The sequence below is a fragment of the Platalea leucorodia genome (genome assembly GCF_965183815.1).
Source record: "Platalea leucorodia genome assembly, chromosome: 7".
Classification (NCBI taxonomy): Eukaryota; Metazoa; Chordata; class Aves; order Pelecaniformes; family Threskiornithidae; genus Platalea; species Platalea leucorodia.
In genome coordinates this window covers 12,600,253-12,620,041 of record NC_138829.1, presented here as the reverse complement: position 1 = coordinate 12,620,041, position 19,789 = coordinate 12,600,253, and the positions used below count along the sequence as shown (strand labels likewise).

The window sequence follows — 19,789 nt, the reverse complement described above, 5'->3', positions numbered from 1 at the left end:
GAGGGGAGCTTTAAAAAAAACCCCTAGATTAGGGGCTGCACCATTCACACACTGATCCTTGAAATGTTCCTAAGTGTTTCTTTGGGACTACTGCTTTGACACCAAGTCAAAAGTCTTTATTGTTTTATCACACTTAAGATGTCCGAATAGATCCTGCAGCCTCCTTACTATGCTTCAGCCATAAGGAAATAGTCACATAAATAATTTAAAAAAGAATGAATAGGGCCAGCGACTCGATGAAATGACAACTCTAACACAAACCAAGGGCACAAAATTTCAACACTGTATTCCACGAAAAGGACTTCCATCGCTCCTGAACATGCATTTACGTGCAGAAACACACACCTTTCTCATAGCATTCAGGTACGGAGCTTCAAAGTATCTTTCAGTTCATGTAAACGTCCATGTGAACAAAGTGAATTTACCATGAAACTAAAGCAAGTGTCAGTGGTATACTGTTTTCACATGTCAAGACAGACGACTAAGAACTTTAAAACCTCCCTCTTCTGCTTTATTGACAGGTAAATTGTTCAAAAATGTTCTCACAATTCAATAATTACAAAGACTTAGACTTACATTAAAAAAGTAAAAACCAGAAAACCCCCGAAGCAGTAGTGTCCAGCTCTAACTGAGCCCCTTTATCAAGAATCTGAGAAAAAGAGCAAGTACTGTCGAACACTTAACGTAACAGGATTAAATGTTGACTAGAACACTCAGTTTAAACTAAAGATAAGTGCACGTCCTATACAGTGTTTCAGAAAAGAACATTAGCCATTGGTATATCATTAGCCCATTTAAACCAAATTTTAAATAAGTGACATCCAACTGTCATAAAATTGGCACAGAAGGCACACTAGTGTGACAATGACAAACTGGATATGCCAGCCACTGAATTAATTACAAGCTTTTAATGAAACATGGTCACAAATCTTTGATTACTAAATGTATAATACATGGAAGCATGAGATTAAATATACACGCAAAACATCACCACTGCACGTGGGCCATAGCAAAATATACAGGAGTGTGTTGTGCATTTTTCTACATGATCAATACTTGATTAATAATCATGGGGTCTTCATGCAGGTGAGGATACAATTAATGAGAAAAGCAGCACCCCCAGTTACACATCCTTCACATTCCACTTTGGTAACCAATAAGACAGACTGATGTTTTAGTGCGATATAGTCCCTTAGATCAAGCAGACTTCGAGGGCAATGCATCCACGAGAAGGCTTGCTAGCTAAACAATGTAGTGTGTCCTTACACCAAAAAACCCAGGAGAAACAACTTCTCAGAAGGAGATAGGCAAGAACTAGGAGTAAAATTTTTTTCACAGCAGTAATTACCAATATTTTAAAAGCCCTGACTAATGACTGACTGATGAGGACTAAAAAGCAGGGTATGGGTAAAAGATAACTGGCAGTAGTCCTATGTACAAGACTAAAAAGTTGGTAGAAAGATAGAAAGACAGTTATGCAGCTGTATATGTAATGGCTAAATGAATTAAAAGGCCACAAAACTATAACCAACTTTTATTTGACTTCCTGGTGATTCTATTGATGTTGGAAACGACCTACAGCTTCCTAGCATTCTCCTTAAGATTTAGGAAACAAACAGTTATGGGAAAAAGGGAAAAGTGTATTCATTTGAGGATGTAACTAGACCTGCTCGCATTTCCTATTTAGAGGTCCAAATTGTGTCTAAAAGGATTTCCTGCTAATGAGACATTACATCATTCTATAGAAAAATAATATTCCTGATATTGTAGCAACATTATCAGTATCTCTCTCTATTTCTTTTTCAGCATAAGAATAAGACTATTTACTGGTGGCCTTAAATGCTCCTATGCAATAAAACTGTGTCACAGCTGTGCAGAAAGGAATCAACCGTAACTGAGCAGTGAACAATTCTGCATAAAAAGCTCGATCGCTATTTAGTAAAGAATTTTCTTCATTTCAATAGTTTGTATCTACAATCTAGATATATAATTATTCTTGTACAACACTAGAGATTCAGTGTCAGTCTTGGCACTAGCATCTGAGACAGCTTTGCCCTGCTCTTGAATACTCCACAGAGTAGTGGATGATCGAAGCCGGAATGGTGAGAGCGGTAGTGTTATGCGTCACAGGTTGACTGGTCCAGTCCGTCTAGTGTAAGCTGATTCCTATGAGGAGAGTTGGGACTTGGGGGACCACTTGGATTTGAGCTGTTGGATGGAGTAGAGTGTTTGGTGGAGTCTGAATCAGGCTGTTAACGAGAAACATTAAAAAAAAAAATTACGCTTTAAGTCAATTCTTGACACTCCAAAGCTTTCAAAGGCACTCAAAAATTACAGTGAGCAACACCTACAAAGCAGTGTGTATTAGATTTATTTCATAGCTAAACATTCAGGCAAATACTTCCATTATCATCAATAGGATGTAGTGCAGTCCTGAAGGTGACCTTCTGACGTAACAGGAATTTCAGCAAAGTACGTGGAAATTCCTAAATCCCAGACTCCTCTCCTTTAGCCATAGCAAAGCTTTCCTGATGGAACACATCTATCTGCCCACTGTTGTTCTGGATTTACCAGCCTGTGTTTTTTAAGCCATTTTTATAGCCCAGGAGTAGGTTTATCTGCCCATATAAACATATAAACAGTTACGGTCAAATCATCTTCAGTTTGGTGAGAAGGAAGGAAACAAGCATAGGAACTGTTTACAAAACAGCAAGAGTGACAAGCATGCGAAATGCCTGACAAAAGAGTGAAGGCTGCCAAGTATCAGGCTGGAGATCTGGAAACGGAATATACTTACTGGAGACGCCCTACGTCAATATCCAATAAAGACAGTCTATCCACAGTTATTTCCCCACCGTTAGATTGGTTGTTGGGTATCTGCCTTCACAGACTGGTCTCACTTCAACAGCATGGCTGGCAAGTTTCCCACTATTTTGCTGAGTTATAACTGAGCACTGCACACATTCACAGCTAATGAAATACTGCGCAGGAAAAACTGGTACCATTGCAGCAAGTTATTTTCAAGAAAGGGAATAGATATTTAGCAAATAGATTGAAAGGCAGCATCCTTCAAGAATGCTGTTCACAAGATTTTGCGTGGCTCAAACAATAATAAGATCATCTATAACAAGATTATCCTAACATGATCCAGTTCATGCTGTGATAAAGCCAAAAGCCATGGGAAAAATAGTATAAAACCTAAAGGTGGTATTAGAGCCTCCTTTTTCAAGTTTCAAACTACTATTTTTTTTAATTTAAGAAGTCATAAGAAATTGTAAGATCTACCAAAAAAAAAAAAGTGTTGTAAAAACCTTAGAATCTACCACTACTTTCGCCTACAAGCAGCAATTATCATTAGAGCATGGAATGTAATGGAATTTGGGAAGGATGCTACAGAATAACTACATCAACTGGCATAGTCCGTCATCAGCACCTTTGAAAAATCAAGACAGTTTCAAAAATACCCGTGTTTAGAGATCCCCACTTTCACATGCTTTTAACGGCTTACTCAAGGTGACAAAGGAAGTCAGAGCATGGCTGTGATCAGAACTCTGGACAAATGCTTTGACTGAGGGTGTACTAAGGCATCCTGCAAAGGTCTGGCTTCAGGAAAACACCCTTCAAAATCCAGAACACTACATGGACCTGTAGTTGGGTACTAAAAAGCACTAAAAAGATGCAAAGATCTTGATCTAGGAGTTTGCCTCCCAGCAATAATTCCTAACACTTCCCTTGCACAGGCCAGTGCTTGAGCAAAGCTTGGAAGAACCTACACCCATGATAAATCGAGGAAACAAAAATCATACATCTTCTCTCCTTAGATTCAGGGACACCAGTTTTGTACAGCCAGGACATTTGCAGTTTGGTGACTACTGGTGCATACTTTTACTCTTGCTAAAAGCAGTTTTACATATTTTAAAATACGATTCCTTTTCAAGTTACATGACAAAAAGTCTTCCTTAAGGCAGCACAGAAAATTACTTAACTAGTCGTATTACTTTGCTATTCTATGCTAATAGCCCAGAGAACATTTTTAGGAGCTTTGAGGACATTTCATCAATTAGTCAAATTTCCCTTGTCGACAAAGCTTAATCCAAGACATAATACTTCTTAAAATATCACCATAAAAAGATCTTTTCACAGCTTTGCTTTTGTGCTGGCATATCTAACTTGCAATCATATATTACAGGCTGGAGAAAACATTTGTGGAAGGAAACCATCTCCATAAAGAACACGGTCCTTATGAAGTATTTCCTCAGAAATTTAATTTATTAGAAAAAGAAAACAATCTACAGCAACAGGATATTGTCAGTCTCCATTTAATAAAAGCTACTTTACCTCTTTGTCAAACTCCTGGTCAGGATCGGACATACTTTGGGAAGGCATGGCTCCTCCCACATCACTGCCACCTGTAGAGAAAGAAGCAAAAAGGGCAGGTTTACACCTCTTGTTGAAGCCATAAATTACAGCTCAAAGCTGACAAGCTTGCTTCCAGCCTTACTTGACGAGGGCCATGAAATATAGGTTTTGCTTCTCTGCTGCTGCTGCTGCCGTGAGAGGTTAGCTGTAGATGGACATGGTTTTTCATCCTGTGCAGCAGGTAGGACACTCTACAGTTGAAATGAAACACCTTGTTAGCCAGCAACAAAAGCTATCCAACTAGGAGCTGTTACTCATGAAAACTTTACTGTGCTTTTGAAGCTATTACAACCCAGTGTTGGTAGAAAAACTCTGAACTTACTTGACCACATCCACATATTTTCAGTAACAGACAGAAACCCTGAGAAAGACAGAGAAAGAACTAAGCCCCATAGCAGCCACTGGAACCTGTCAGCCAGCAAAACCCTCTATGAAGGGGCAGGGACTGCACCAACAGCTCTGCTTTCCTTCCTCCTCCTGCTGAAAGGACAAATGCATTACGCTCATCTGGGCTAGCTGAGAAGAACAAGAGAAAGCCTGACTAGCAGCTATAAAATGGAGGGTACAGAACATAAAAGTGTACCTTCGCAACTTCCTCTCCTGGATTTAACACTAAAATAGCTCACAAATCGCTGTATTTGTTAAATGCAAAATAAAAAAAAAAAAAAAAAGCTATAAAGCACTGCAACTTACATGCATTTTAGTTACTTCCATAGCATTATTTTTCCCCCCCTTGTTTTTGCTCTAGAATTGTCGAAGTGCCACAAGCACACCATTCCAGTTCCTAACAGTTTGTAGCTACTCCTACCCTTGCTAGGGAAGCAGAGGAGGGACAGGAAGAGGAAGAAAGCAGAGGGGAGCCTTGCAGTGAGGAATGGTCACTCTGGAGAAAGATTTCAGCAGAGATAGGGCTCGTGATAGAGGTGCTCAAAGCCTGTTGGAGGTGATATCAGAGCAGAATGTCAAGAGGATGTGGGGAAAGGAAATTCATTCTGTTATTTTAAGACAACAAACAAGAAAAAGGAAGGAGGAGAGACTGATTATTTACAAAACTACTAACAAGCTCCTGGCAGTGATACCTGTTTCTTTCAGTGTCTCATTCGTAAGTCAGCTAACAGTATTTCCTTGCATAGGATTTAGAAGCATTGCACATCAGGAAAGTTCACCTTTCTTAAAATGATTAGAAGAATTTGGTACAGAGATAATATTTGAAGCCTATACAGCTCATCTTCACAGTTTTTCTGAGCAAGAACAAATGCACATATATCTCCCTCCCTTTTAAAAGTAATTTACCAGTGGGAGGTCCATGAGAACCTGCATTCCATCTCCTGGTCCCATATGAGCCACATGGTTGAAATTCGTTGGGTTAGAAATCATCTTTGACCTTAGCTCAGGGTCTCTAAGCATTTCCCTAAAAGAACAGAGTGATTTTTGCTATTAGCATTCCCAGCCTCTGCATGTCATCATGTATATTAAGTTACATACCATGATTAAATTCTTACCGCCTTTGTTGTAATCGCTCTTCCTCGGGAACCTTAAATACAAATCTTCTTTTGCTCCTAGTTCGAAGCATTTGCTTCTTGCTATTGTCAGATGTTTCTGGTACACTGAGGACAGCTCCTGCTGCAATACCACAATGCAATTTCACATACATAGGTATGTGTTGACCCAGCCGCATCCAATACAAGTTTCATCTCATGCAAAGGTAACATTGCTTAAAATTACCCAGTTAGCTTTGATTAATTTGCCCATTTCTCCCCTTGCTCAATACTCACCTGCAAACTTGTTCTTGAAATATATTAGTCTTGGTGGCTCACAGTTAAGGAGATTCAGTGTGCCGTCCATGTTTAATGGTCTGATCTGTTTTGAGGAAGGAGGCAGAGAATTAACTCATGCCTAGCGTACACTGCGAAGAAACATCTCATTTGGAATTAATCCAATTAAGTTCCATATTCAAAGAAAATTACTTACCCTTCGCAGGCCAATAGTCTGGACCCATTCCATAGTGTTAACATCAAATACATCAACACCATACTCGCTATACACTGTTACGTACGAAGAATTGCAACCTGCATAGATGAAAAACAAACAGAAAACCCTAATGTGGTTTCAGTAGTCCAGAACTGACATATATTTGAGCAAATTTCAATACTTACAAGTTTTCCACTATGTGCAAGATACATTTTAAAACACTTTTTCGCAGCCCCACTTTCAAACAGATATTTCTGTGATAATAGATTTGCTAACGACAACTACCAGCGTCATAGAAAGATTAAATTTGACCCTTTCAGTATTTTTAAACTTCAAATTATGATTTCATGAAATTGCAAAATGGCATCTGAAGTTTTCAGATGCATACAAATTTGCTACTTGGTAGGAACAGAGCAGCTAGCTTTTCCACAGATGCAGATTACTTCATTTCGGAAGCATCAAACTAACTATACATCTGCTGTGTGCAGAGGAAAAGAGAGGGCCACCATCTGTGAGGTGGGTCATGAAGTCATGATGCGGATCTGTTCTCAATTTCCTTCCTCTTTTGCTAACAATTATCTAGCTTTAGATATTCATGTATGGGTTGCTTTCATCAGGTTAACAGAAAAATGTCACATTGTCTCTTTTCAACTTTTTTTTTTTAAAAAGCATAAAAGGCATGAGCAGACAAGTTTATTTTAGGTCAAACGAAAAGCGGAGATCCCTAGAGCTTCCTATCAACATGCTTCTGCTCAAGTAAAGGCTATGTCCTGATGTGAAGAGCAGTTACTAGAAATTTATGGGATTTCATAGAGAAAAAAGCTGCTTTGATAAACATAAGGAAAATAACGCAGTAGGACACTAAACACATTACAGAATCTTCTTAGAAGAACAGAAGTAATGGTTGTGATGCTATTTTTTAAACTTGTTCACAGAAAGCCTTAGACAGCTATCATTAATATGTATCCCAGAAGTGATTTATGGTGAAGTATTTATCATATGGGGTCATGGTTGACTTGGATGTCCAAATCAAGGGAGACCACTGAGCATCAGACAGAAACACCAACTGCTTCTGCCTGGCCAGCTGGTAGCCAAGGCCAGCACTTACCAGTCAGTGCTGACGAGCTTGATCGGATCTCAGCTGGTTCCCAGAGAGACATGTCAGTGTCTGCACTGGGCTTGCCCACGCTACAGCTTCGAGACCTGCTGGCTCCAAGTCTTTGCACTGCACCGTACTCAAGCTAGACAGCCCCACAATGCCTACGCTGCCTCAGCACAGCACCAGCGCTTTAAGCTGGTTTAACCGCAACCTAGACAGGCTACCCGAGATAAGAGAGCTGACTGTGTTAGCGCAGACCTGGGCCTCTCCTAGCATGAGGGGTCTGAATGCCCTAGAGATAAATTCTCCCTTGTATCCTAAAACCTCTCTACAACATGGTCCTTTACCCAGCAGAAACTGCAACAGGGGGAGAACTATTTCTACTTTGATGATCTCCTAATGGGACAGTTAAAAAAAGCCACCATCACCACTGACAGACGCCAGGACTGAGGAAGGAGGACAAGGCTAATGGAAAGTAATCCAGTTTCCTTTGGCAGTGGACGAAGTTGCCCTTTCTATAAAAACAGCCCTAGGTCAACGCCACTCAGGACTGCATATACAAGAATGCTATAAGATCATTTACAGTAAGAACAGCTTCTAATAACAGATGAAACAATTAACTAGCATGTCGAGTTTGCCAAAATGCAAAAAACTGTAAAGCTGATAAAGGAAAAGGAAACACTAGCTTTGGCTAATGGCATTTTAAAGTAAATTTGCAACTACATTGTTTCCTTGGGCCTTTGCTTCAGACTTCTGTACAGAACTAGGTCAGAGTAAAGCAAGCAAACAATTTCAGTTCAAGACAATTAAAATTAAACAAACTGCTATTAGGGCCTGGCCTGATCAAACCAATGAGCACCTAACTGCTCAGTGTACTATTTAAACAAAAAGCTATTAAGAAATAGCTTTCAAACATTCAAAACACTTTAATTGCTATTTGAGCTCCAAATAGAAATCCCGGTTTTATCGCGAACTGTCTTTGTCTACCGAATACTGAAAAATGCTCCGCATGTGCTTCTATCCTAACTAGCTGATAAACCAATGTGCCTGAAAAGAGCAGAGCAGTTGAAAAATTAGCCTCCACTTCCCTATATTATTTTTGGAAATTCTTCCCCTAAAAATAAAACCAATAGGAAAAAATTGCAACCAGTTCTGCCAAAAGCAATATTTTTACCTCTTATTTTGTTATCTTTATGAACCCTTAGACTCACAGTTACATTTCATCTTCAACTTTCTATTGTACTTTGAGTACAGGACACAGAAGACATCCTACAGACAACTAGACATTTACACTCCCTAGGGGAGCAAAAATCTTTATGGAATTTCACAGATGGGTAGTCTTGCACTGTCCTGCATCCAGGACTACTCTCCGCTCTGTAAAAGTTAATTTGCATTCCATTATTTGTTCTTCTGTGTCCTGTAATAAGACAGGGCTGCTTTTCTTCCAGCATCCAGGATCTCAGCCCAGGAGATCACCAAGTCCAAAACTACCATCAGGAAGAACTGTGTATCCTCTTAACTCATCAAAACTTAAACTGTAGATATTGAAAGACAAACCAAAGCAAAATAGAATACAATGCTGATTATTTTTAGACAAGTAAAGCAGCAACAGGGATATGGCAACAGAAAAACATATACATACTACAGGCAACAGGAGTTGCAGGCCACATTAGTTCCTGCATGCGTGACCTTCGACCTTGCGAATCGACGTATACTCCCATATGGCTGAAGCAAAGCAGGTATTCCTCATTACTGAGCTCCACAGCACAAAGGGCATCAAAAGACTGCTGTGAGAGGAAGATAAGCGAGGGGTCATTAGGATTTACCAGGTTTATAGATTGTCCATCTCCCTGGATGGTCAACAGAGAGAACCCAGACTGGTAGCCAACACAGAGCTTGTCCTTGAACACTGTCATCCACTGTACAGTTCCTGGAGCCTGGATTTCACTGAATTTTTTGTGGAAAGGTTTAGTTCTGTGAATTTCATAGCAAAAAACCTGTCGTTTGACAGCCACAAACAAACAAGTCGAAGAACTCTTCTTTAGTGTTCCAATTGTAATCAATTGGCAGCCTTTAGTTTCTGCAAGCTTAATGTCAAAGTTTCCTTCCGACCCATCCAGAGAAGCCCAGGGGTAAAGGTGAACGTGATGGTTCCGACCGCAGATGAGGATGATGATTTTCTCTTTGGGAGCAAGCTCTATCTGGTACACCTTCTTGCAGTCAGCAGCTCGGACTATCACTGCAAAGGAAACAAGAGCTGCCGTAAGTTAAACAAGAAAACCATTGTGCCTGGAAACATTGCAGTGTTACATACTGATGTCTGAAAATGAATCTAAACACAGACACATACCAGATAAGAAAGAGCACTTATCACACGCGTTCAACACTCCATTATTAATTCTGAGAATAAACAATGAAACAAAGCATTCCTGTAACTCTCTCTATGGATATAAAGTCCCGCTTCAGCAACACTTTGCAGGGAAAGACTACTTAAGCTCTGGGATAAATGGAGAAAAAATTTTATATAATAATATCTGTAACTATCTATACACTGCAAGATGGTGTATCTTCTGAAACTGGTCCCACCTTCAGGAAAAACATCAGCATCTTAAGTAAATTATGGAGGAAGACCGAATTAGCAGAACACAGATAGAAGAAATATAAAGTATTTAATGCTGATAATTGAGGATACAAAATGCTGTACTGTTGGCAAATGTCTCAGCCAAATACAAAAGCAGTACAGTAAGTGGATGTTAAACACTTACAGGGAAAGGCAAAAAATGCCGTGTGTGCTGGGGAAAGGTAAGTAAGAATGGGCTTAAGCTGTAGGAAGAGAGGTTTAAGACAGGCACCAGGAAAAGCCTTCTCACAGTCAAGACTAGTTAGGTAACCTGTGGAAGCTGGGGAGTCTTCACTGTTTAAAGGTATTTTTTAAAACTGGGTTAGAGGCAGCTGACAGGGTTAGGTACAACATATTCTGCTTTTGGGATCATGGGTATATTGGCACTTTCAAGAAAGCAGCGAGTATTTCATGGGGTACAAATAGAAGACTAAGCTATTCCAAACTAGGAAAACATAATACGTAATATGCATAAGCCAATTATATTAAAATATCATTTTCATTTTTCTGTTAACTGAATGTGTTCAAAATATTTGTGAATTATAATACAAAAAGAAATATTAGCTGGAAGTTATATGCATTTTTTCAGTAATAGCCAAGTTACCAAATCATGTAAAGTTTTACCAAGACTTTGGCTGTTTAGATCAAAGCTAAGTGTTTTGTGGCATCCCCTCAATTGCACAAATAGATGATATGTCTGAAGAAATGTTCTATGAAATAACCAGCTGTTGGAACTTTGCCACAAAGATTTTTTTTTTTTTTTCCCTAGCTCCAACTCGAGCTTGCAGTTTAGTTTATTTGTCAAGAACTAAGTGATGTTCTGACCAAAGATCTTTGATATAAGCAGCTGGCAGTTAATTAACACTGAAAATTACAACTGCCATAAAATGAAAAAGAGATTACAATCTATAAAAATGCTATTAGCACACAGGGACTGGTCATAGAAAACTCATGCAAAACACCTCTTAACTTAAAACCAAAAGTGATAATTCATTTTCACATTTACATATGACATTGTGATGCAGATAATCGTTCCTTTATGAAATGACCTTTCAAATTAAATGTACAATTTCCTTTTGTGCAAGAAGCTGTACTGGAATCTCTGGAATTACTTGCATCTAAAGTTATGTTCATATCTAAGTACTTACAGAATGGTGACTACTGGAAGTTTACTCAAAGGAATGGCATTTATTACTGCTAAAAAGAATTTCAAATATCTGCTGTCTCCGTGTATAAAGCATCTTCTCCTGAAATTGGGCAATGGCTTATTCTAAGCAAGAGGAAGCAATAAGATTTTGCTTTTTGCCTCAAATCTACATCCCTGACTTTGTACTTCATTTTATTTTGAAAGTCAAGCAAGTCTTTAAAAACCTGTATTCACTGCTGTATTTTACACTGAAATACAAGTTTTAGCATGACCGCAGTTCAAATTTCAACTAGTCATGAAATAAATTGCATTGAAAAAGGAAATTCAAATTCTTCCATTAAGTCAAAATTTAAAGAAGCCTCTTCTTTGAAATTTTAACAATGACACTGACCTCAACATCCTCAACTCCCAGACAGCTAAAGACACCAAAAGAATCTAAGCTCAGAAATTATAAATATAGGTGAAGAAAGCATTAGGTATTTTGTTAGAAACAATCCCACCGGAGAGCCAAGGCTGTTAGCTCTATACCACAAAAAGTATGGATTTAGAGTGCTGTCTAAATTTAGAGTGCCTCAGGAGTTACAAGAACGAATGGATTTCACTAGGTGTATTTGGTCCTTTTAAAGTCAGAGAGAAAGAAATAACTAATATTTCCTATGGTAACTTGGAAAAGGATATATAGTAGTAGATTATTGTATTTTAAATCTGCGTTGCTTCTTATTACTTAACTTCTATAAATTCAGCTTAGCTCAACTAGTTTTTTTTTCTTTTTTTTTTTTTTTTTTGGTCGTTTGTTTGTTCAAAATAAGAATATCTTATTTTGGAAGCAGACTGCAAAATTACCCAGACTTGTTCTTTGCTTCTCCATGTTTAAAATTGCATTTTCTATGGATTGACCCCAAACAATCCCAATGCTCATGTGCTAGCAATCCTTTTGGCCTCCATGCGTTCCCCACAATACTAAGGCATGTCTCCCATTGTTATTTGTGTTTGTGCTGAGTACATCAGGATAAAGGGGAAAATGCTTCCCTTACCCTTGTACAGTTCTGGTCCCTGTTATACAAAAAAAAGATGTGGACAGGCTGAGAGAGCTGGGCTTGTTCAGCCTTGAGAAAAGGAGGCTTAGAGGTGATCTCATCACCATGTACCAGTACGTAAAGGGGAGCTACAAAGAAGATGGAGACTCCCTTTTTACAAGGAGTCACATGGTGAGGACAAGGGGTAATGGGTACAAGTTACTCCCAGGGAGATTCCGATTGGACACGAGAGGTAAATTTTTCACAATGAGAACAGTCAATCATTGGAATAATCTCCCCAGGGAAGTGGTTGACTCCACTACACTGAACACGTTTAAGACTCAGCTGGACATGGTGCTGCGCCATCTCGTCTAGATTGTGCTAGAAAGATTGGACCAAATGATCCTTGAGGTCCCTCCAGCCTGGTATTCCATGATTCTACACTCCCTAGCTATGATGCCTAATAATTCAACAATAGAGGGGTATGCCTGTGCTGCTCAGTGACTAACCTGGAGTGGTGCTGCGGTAGCTAAAGCACACTCTGTATGAACTTCTGGAATGGACATGGTAAGTCTTTAGAAAGAACAGGCTAAACTGATCCCACGTTTCCCAAAGCAGAGGGCAGAGTACATTAAGAACAGGAAGGAAAAAGCAGGTTCAGGAGGAAGCATGGGGTCAGGGAAATAAGGCGATAATGAAAAGGGGCAAGGCAAGGCATTTTCTTTGGCCACCATCAGTCTGAAACAGAATGTGAGTGGTTGTCAAATTTCTGGAAGAAACAGACAATGACACATGGTGGCTTTAATGGAAAGTCTACAAACTTGTGTTGCTTGCACTGGCTGTCTAACTCCTAATTCATGGCAGTTTAAGTCCTCTGATGGTGCAGGTTGGAACAAGTCTGTTTCCATGTCAAGTTTTTCCTCAGTCGATTCAAGTACTATTTAGTAAGTGCCTGATAGTTCACTGTGCATCAGCTGCTGCTGTGTGTGCTCTGTGTGCTGAAGCATTTTGCTACCTGCTGTGGGAACACAGTTAAGGTGAGAATGTGTCAGAATATGCCCAGTAACCCATCACTTTAATTTCAGCCAGTCAACTGAATGTAATGATAATGACCAAATTAGTGCTTATACCTCACATTCACTTTTCCTTCTCATCAATTTACTGAGTGCTTAATACTTACTATACATGAAGGACTGTTTTGTAACCTATAACAGCACTAAAAGTTATGGAGCTCATTATTCTGTATGTAATTACTGCATGCACTATGGCCTAACTTACCATCACGAGTTACCTCTATCACATACAGTCCTTCTTCTGAACCAATTGCTATTCTATCTCGATCTAAACCAGGAAGAGAAAAAAAGGCTATTAATTCAGCTATACTTAATCTTATCTTTAAAACAGACTGTTTGCTTTGAACAGCTGGAAGAATTTCTGGACAAACAGATTTTCAACTGCAAATCAATTTTACTCAAGTTCACGCAGTCTGTCAAAAGCATGCCAGGTACCGTATTGCTAAAACAACCTGTTAAACAACTAAACAGTATTATTTACTCTGAGTGGATGAAGAAATTTGAATATCAATGCAAGATTAGCATTTTTCCCCCCATTATTAAATTTCTATGAAAGAATTCAGCTGAGGAATTTATTTCTAGGTGTCAGTGCTCTCATTACAGGAGCCCATCTAAAAGCTCCAACAACTCTCACACACTTATAAAAGTTAAAACAAACATACCTACAATAGCAGCAGCTAAACTTGCTTTAATAAGAGGCAGTGTACTGTCATAGGCTTCTTGTGGAATATGCACAACCTGGTTTTTCAGTCTGTTTTTGTGCAGGATAGACTGCAACCCTTCTAGGATTCCAACCCACTTTCTCTTCTCATTCTCATTTTCTGTCAGGATCAGTAGAGAACAAGACTTTGAAGGCAAACCTAAGAGAGAAGCTGTCACCTTTTAACAGACAGAGAAAGCAGAATTAATAAGAGTAATAAAAGCCCTTTTTGTCAGTATTATATACTTCACAGAACTGTGAAAAAGACACTTTTTCATAACAATGCGATGATAACCTGAGTGGTATGCAACACAGCACACAGCTAATATGGCCGCAGTGCTTTGAAAAAACACGCAAACCTCAGTGGTTTTGTTTAAAAATATTCAGTCTTGCTTAATCATTTTGAGTTCTAAAATATGGGCAAGAAACTCTACATCCCTTTCCTACAACAATCAATATGTGCCAGAAAAAGGCTTCTGCCTGTTCCAAACTGGAATTCCAGTAGCATGCAATGATTTGTCCTGATCCATCCCCCCCATCTTTTAATAACTTACTGAAAATGACACACATGCTTTCTGAGTCAGATGCACTTAAACCCAATGGCATTGCTATGCTCAGTTCTAGATTTCGATTTTGCTACTTAACTTTCAAAATATTTGTCCAGGGGGAAGAGCACATTGTATCTGTATTAAAAGCTCTGGAGGAAACAATCTTTTGAGATTGTGAAGTATTCTCCCACTTCCCCAAGTAAAAAGAAAATCACAATGGCTTCACTTAATTTTCAGGTAAATAATCCTATAGAAAAACTATCCAGGAACTTTCTGTTGGCCAAAGCATACACTTAGTAATTCTTAGTATTAGTTACGTGTCCTGTGTGAAGAGATCGTAGGAATTGTGAGATCATGGGTACTATGCTTCCAGTCACAGACAAAGAGGCCATCAGCCACAACAGCCACATCGGCTCTCACAACAAACTTTTAGAATAACCATAGTTAAATAGAATAAAGGCAGCAAAAGGTGCAAAAGTGCAAAACTGAAGGCTATGACTATTCATACATGGAATAACACACCTTTAGCCTATATGCCTTGATAAGAAAAATCACCATGAAAATGGATGATGTGGTTAGGCAACATACACTTCCCGAAAGAGTGAATTAAGCAGTAACGTTCATCTTAAAGAAAAACAAAATATCTGAAAGCAAACTTGAGACAATAGGATGTCAGAGACAGAACTCCAGAAGTAAGATGAAAGTGAAGAGCAGTAGGAAAAGAACTAGTTTGCAATTGCTCATAGCTCGTATTACTCTGCATCAAGCTTTGTTGATGTCCTAAACTGTAGCTAAGCATTAATATTTTAAAGATGGATGGAGGCATAATAAACAATACTTCTAAATTTGAAAACAAAACAAAACCAAATTAGACTTCAGCTATGGTTTTCTCTTTGAAGTACCACCATGTATTACTCCTCAGTCTTTTGAAGGTAGCATCTTACATGCAGTTAAATACAGAAAAAATGGGAGAAGTTGGTGATAATATACCTAGCATTATTCATCATACAAAAATCCAGTATTTGCTATGAAACTCAAGGCTTTTTAACTCAAACTGCTGCTGTTTGACTCCACTACAGACACTCTTACGTTATTATTAAAAATGTATCGACGGCGGCACTTAAGACTGCAGTGTCTGGATGCCAGGACAGCCTAACATCCAGCTTTAAAAACTGGTTACCAAGGAGAGATGTTGGAGTTCGAGACAAGTTCTTCCTCTTCTTGATTTCGTGAAGGGTCAGGTGGCAAGATTTTAGCGTTTGGCAGCATTCTGCTACTGCTTTCTGCTGGTAGAAGATCCAAATGGACATGAAAATCTGTCTTTGGCGGGACACCAATATCATTATGTGTTACATGAAATAACACATATGAAAGAAGGACCACATTTTTATACAGATGATGTAAGGTAACAGCTTTAACTGTTGTGTAGAAGCCACTCTATGTCATTATGTCAGCAAGCTGCAAATCTAGAAATAAATGAAATTGAGAAAATATTCTCTTTTGCATCAGATATTACTGGTTTCCAGTTTTAGAAATTCCTTCTTTTGAAGGAGGACATAAAAATGAGAAAAGAGAGGGACCAGAGAAGATGCTGCCAAGGTCCACGTCAACAAAGTATTTAAATAGATATACTCACACACCAGGCTTCTAGTTAATTCATCAGGTTTCTTTAGTAGGGGATAATCTGATCAAATCGTGGAGACATTTTGTCATGTCTGTCCACACAAGTATTCTTACATGGGGATATTTGACAAAAGTTTTTTTTGCTTAGATACCCTTTCAGTTAAAAACTGCAGACAAAAATCAGAGCAGCAAGTCAAGCAGGCTAAACGAATCAATCATCATTCTGCATAGCTCATTTTCTCTCCTCTGAAGTCCTTTCCCATAGTATTGCACATTTGCTAATTTGAGAAGAGAGCAGGCAGATGGGAATAAAAACCCCTACATTTAGAAACACGTAAGAGGAAAATGAAGGTAAAAGTAGTAGTAAACTAAGGCACGAAAATCCACTGCAGAAAATATTTCTACAAAAAAGCAGAAAAGCAAAGCCACAGAAGCATTCAAGTAGCTAAGACATTTCCTAAGTAAAACCCTAAAGGACCAAATGATTGGGACTGCAGGTGACCGTCAGCTCTCTGGGTTCCATGTTCCACTGATTTGAATTTCAATGACTGAGGATAAGAGATGCTGGAAACAGTGAGTTTCTCGATTCAAACGCAAGGGATTATAAATATTGTCTACTAATGTACTCTTCTCTACGTTTTAAAATTCCAGATTAAATATAATTCACATAAAACCTATGAAAGAAGTTCCTGTTGTTAAAAACCAAATACAGCATTCAGATAGAACATACGTCAAAGAGGATATTATAACTAAGGTAATTATTTTCTCTTAAATGTTTTTCTACTACACTTAAATATGAAATTAAGGAAACTGAAATTTCAAATGTATTTTTTTATACAAGACAATACATGGCAAACTAGAATCAGTGAGCACAATCCAGCTTCAGTCTACTCTGTTACAGCATCAGTTCCTAAAGCAAGAGTCCTCCAAAGCTAAGAAATTAAAAACAGGATCTGGTAATACCAATGGAAGAGGAGACAAGAATATACTGATTTATAATCAAGAAAAGAAAAAAAGCCAAACTTTATATACAAGGAAGCAGAAAAAGGAGGAGAACTTTGTTCTTTACAATTCAGTTATAAGAGGAGTATCATATTGTTCTTCTACACATTTCAGCACCCCTTATAAATTCTTATATTTCTGCATAACTTAATAAACATTAAATATGGATAACGTACTTCACTATCAAAACAAAACACTGGTATTTAACTTGTATGTTCTGTCAGAGTAAATTGGTAGCCATACCCTGAATATACAAGGGATGTCTTTACGAGTTGCGTGTATTACATCCGATGCTAGGACAGAGCTCACACAAAAATCTTCATCTCTAGTAAGAAAGAGAACAAGAGAATCACATACACGAATCGCACACTAACATTATTCAGCAAAATCTAACTGATATCACAGCTGTTTCAATAGGCTGCAGTCTCCTAACACCGCACAGGGGTCACAACTGCCATCACTGCTTTGTTATGCTCTAACCATCCTTGACCTAAACAACTCACAAGCTTTAGTTATGTTTCTACAGCATTCAGTACGTGTAACTTAGTCCACCTGAAGTTAAGTGGGGTGGCTTTGTGTAGTTTTGGTTTACCGACCACACCTATTCTACAATTAGCAGTAAGAATATTGCTCTTCCAGCCCAGCAGACACATTAGAAATGAATAATTCATACCTCAATGTGTAGCAAGAGAGGGGCCTTTGGAAAAAAAGAAAAATCACATAAAAAGCTCTTGGCAACATAATTATAGTTTGTGGGATTCAAATAAGGGTTTTCAAAACAGCTAGATTTTATTCTCTATTACAGTAAAATAAACAGACATCAGAACAACTTTCGCATTTCAGAGTGCTCCACCCCAGAGGGCTTGTCTACACAAGCCATTTTAAACTGAATTTGACCAAGTTGATCACCATAATTGCCAATTTCAGTGTAAAGATGACACTAATGCCTGAAACTTGCCCATGCTAGAATTCATAGCTGTAGTGGTTAATGTCTATTAAAACATCTAAGAATCCTCAGAAGACAGACACAAAGAGGCAGCTACAATAAGCAGATAAAGCATGGGATAGTTGGTATAATATCTGGCTGAGTTGCTTCAAGCAACATACTGATGTGAATGCTGTTATTTGCAATACATCCACGCTTCTGCTCCCACTGCCAGCATGTCAGAAAGGGCTGACAGTGATGGTTCTCAGAGAATAAATGTGAGAACAGAACAGCAGTACTGGTGCAACCCCATGGTACTGCTGTCTGGAAAAAAATATAAATCAAGGTGCTTGTGAATACAAACTTTATATTCAACAGAGATAGAAGGTGCCGTAACAAAAAGGTATTATGCTTTCTTGATATTTCCATAAACTGAAATAAAAAAACTTCGTTACTCTGATTAATGGAAGTCTCAAATCTTTTGTAGACAGTGTTCAGTGGTTCAAATGGTTCACCGTGAAAAAATGACTCCTGTGAGAAGGCAGGGTCAGAGCCACTTGCACTGTAAATTAGTTGGTGCTTTTCTGAAGACTACTTCAGTTTTTCTAATGTTCCTGAAATTACTGGCTATGGGATGATCTGTGACTCACTCTTGAGGTCAGAGTGCAGGGGAAAAAACAATATACCAAAGTCTATTTGTTTTCCATGGGTGCACGTGGAATTCTAGGAAGAAACATGCTAATACTGTAAATATTAGTGATTGTAGTATAAGTGTATAAGTGTAGTATAAGTGTATAAGTGTAGTATAAGTGACTATAAAATCACTTAAGTGACATCTTGTTGAGCCAGTTCATTCAGCCTAAACTTAGCTGCAGTCTATATTCAGAACACACAGGTATTCTCAGACCAGAGCTCTCATGACCTACAAGTTTCTTGTGTACTATAAATAAATATTCCTGTTTGGGAAAAAATACAGAGGGTTTGCACTCTGTCATAATAATACAAACCTGAGATCCAAGACTTGACTTGCAACAACTCCAGGCTGGGTGGATTTTCCTTCAGGCACATCATACAAGAACAGTTTACAGTCACAGACAACTGCATAAGCCCTCTGCCACCCTTTCTTAACTCCTGTAGGCTTTGGGACCTGCGTATAAATAACTGATTGCTTATTAAATGTAAGCACATGTAGTAGACACAGAAAGCAGGGACATTTAGAAAAGCTTATACTTAGATCAACGGAATTAGAACACGTTCTACTTGCCCTTCAAAACGGGGTGAAAAAATGTCAAGTAATCAAGCAATCATTTTTCCTCCCGTAAGTTCAACCATTCCCTGTTACAGTTTAATAAACATATTAGGTAGTATTAGGACAAACAATGGGGCTTGTATATTCCACAAATGCCAAAATGGTAGGACAGTTTACCTTTTATATTATGCTTACGTCAACAATGACAGAAATTCTTCCTTAAAGCATACTGCCGCCCCCCCCCCCCCCAGCTACTTATGAACATTGTAGCTACTAATCCACTAACCTTTAGCTCTTGTAGTAAAACCAACCGTTTCTCCCACATCTAAAGCAACGAAGGTTAAATAAGTTACATAGATAGCACACAAAGCCTTAAGGCTTTACCACAATTTAGGAG

The 19,789-nt window shown here is 38.5% G+C and overlaps 1 protein-coding gene across 8 annotated transcripts in view; it reads right to left on the bottom strand.

Annotated features, from left to right (window-relative positions):
* Positions 1-486: 486 nt before the first annotated feature.
* CDC42BPB (CDC42 binding protein kinase beta) overlaps positions 487-19,789 on the bottom strand; it is a 97,075-nt gene continuing 77,772 nt past the window's right edge. For 5 of the 8 annotated variants that reach the window (XM_082317653.1, XM_082317655.1, XM_082317656.1 and 2 more), the window contains 12 exons: positions 19,151-19,290; positions 17,462-17,543; positions 14,008-14,224; positions 13,551-13,613; positions 9,132-9,728; positions 6,391-6,488; positions 6,195-6,279; positions 5,922-6,042; positions 5,713-5,830; positions 4,502-4,610; positions 4,339-4,409; positions 487-2,249 (listed from right to left, as the gene is read on the bottom strand). In XM_082317653.1, the coding sequence (XP_082173779.1) occupies positions 2,118-2,249; positions 4,339-4,409; positions 4,502-4,610; positions 5,713-5,830; positions 5,922-6,042; positions 6,195-6,279; positions 6,391-6,488; positions 9,132-9,728; positions 13,551-13,613; positions 14,008-14,224; positions 17,462-17,543; positions 19,151-19,290 (1,833 nt within the window). In that variant the 3' untranslated portion in view covers positions 487-2,117. Of the gene's footprint in view, positions 2,250-4,338; positions 4,410-4,501; positions 4,611-5,712; positions 5,831-5,921; positions 6,043-6,194; positions 6,280-6,390; positions 6,489-9,131; positions 9,729-13,550; positions 13,614-14,007; positions 14,225-17,461; positions 17,544-19,150; positions 19,291-19,789 lie in introns of those variants that run through there. The other 3 variants (XM_082317654.1, XM_082317657.1, XR_014228773.1) reach the window with 2 other exon arrangements.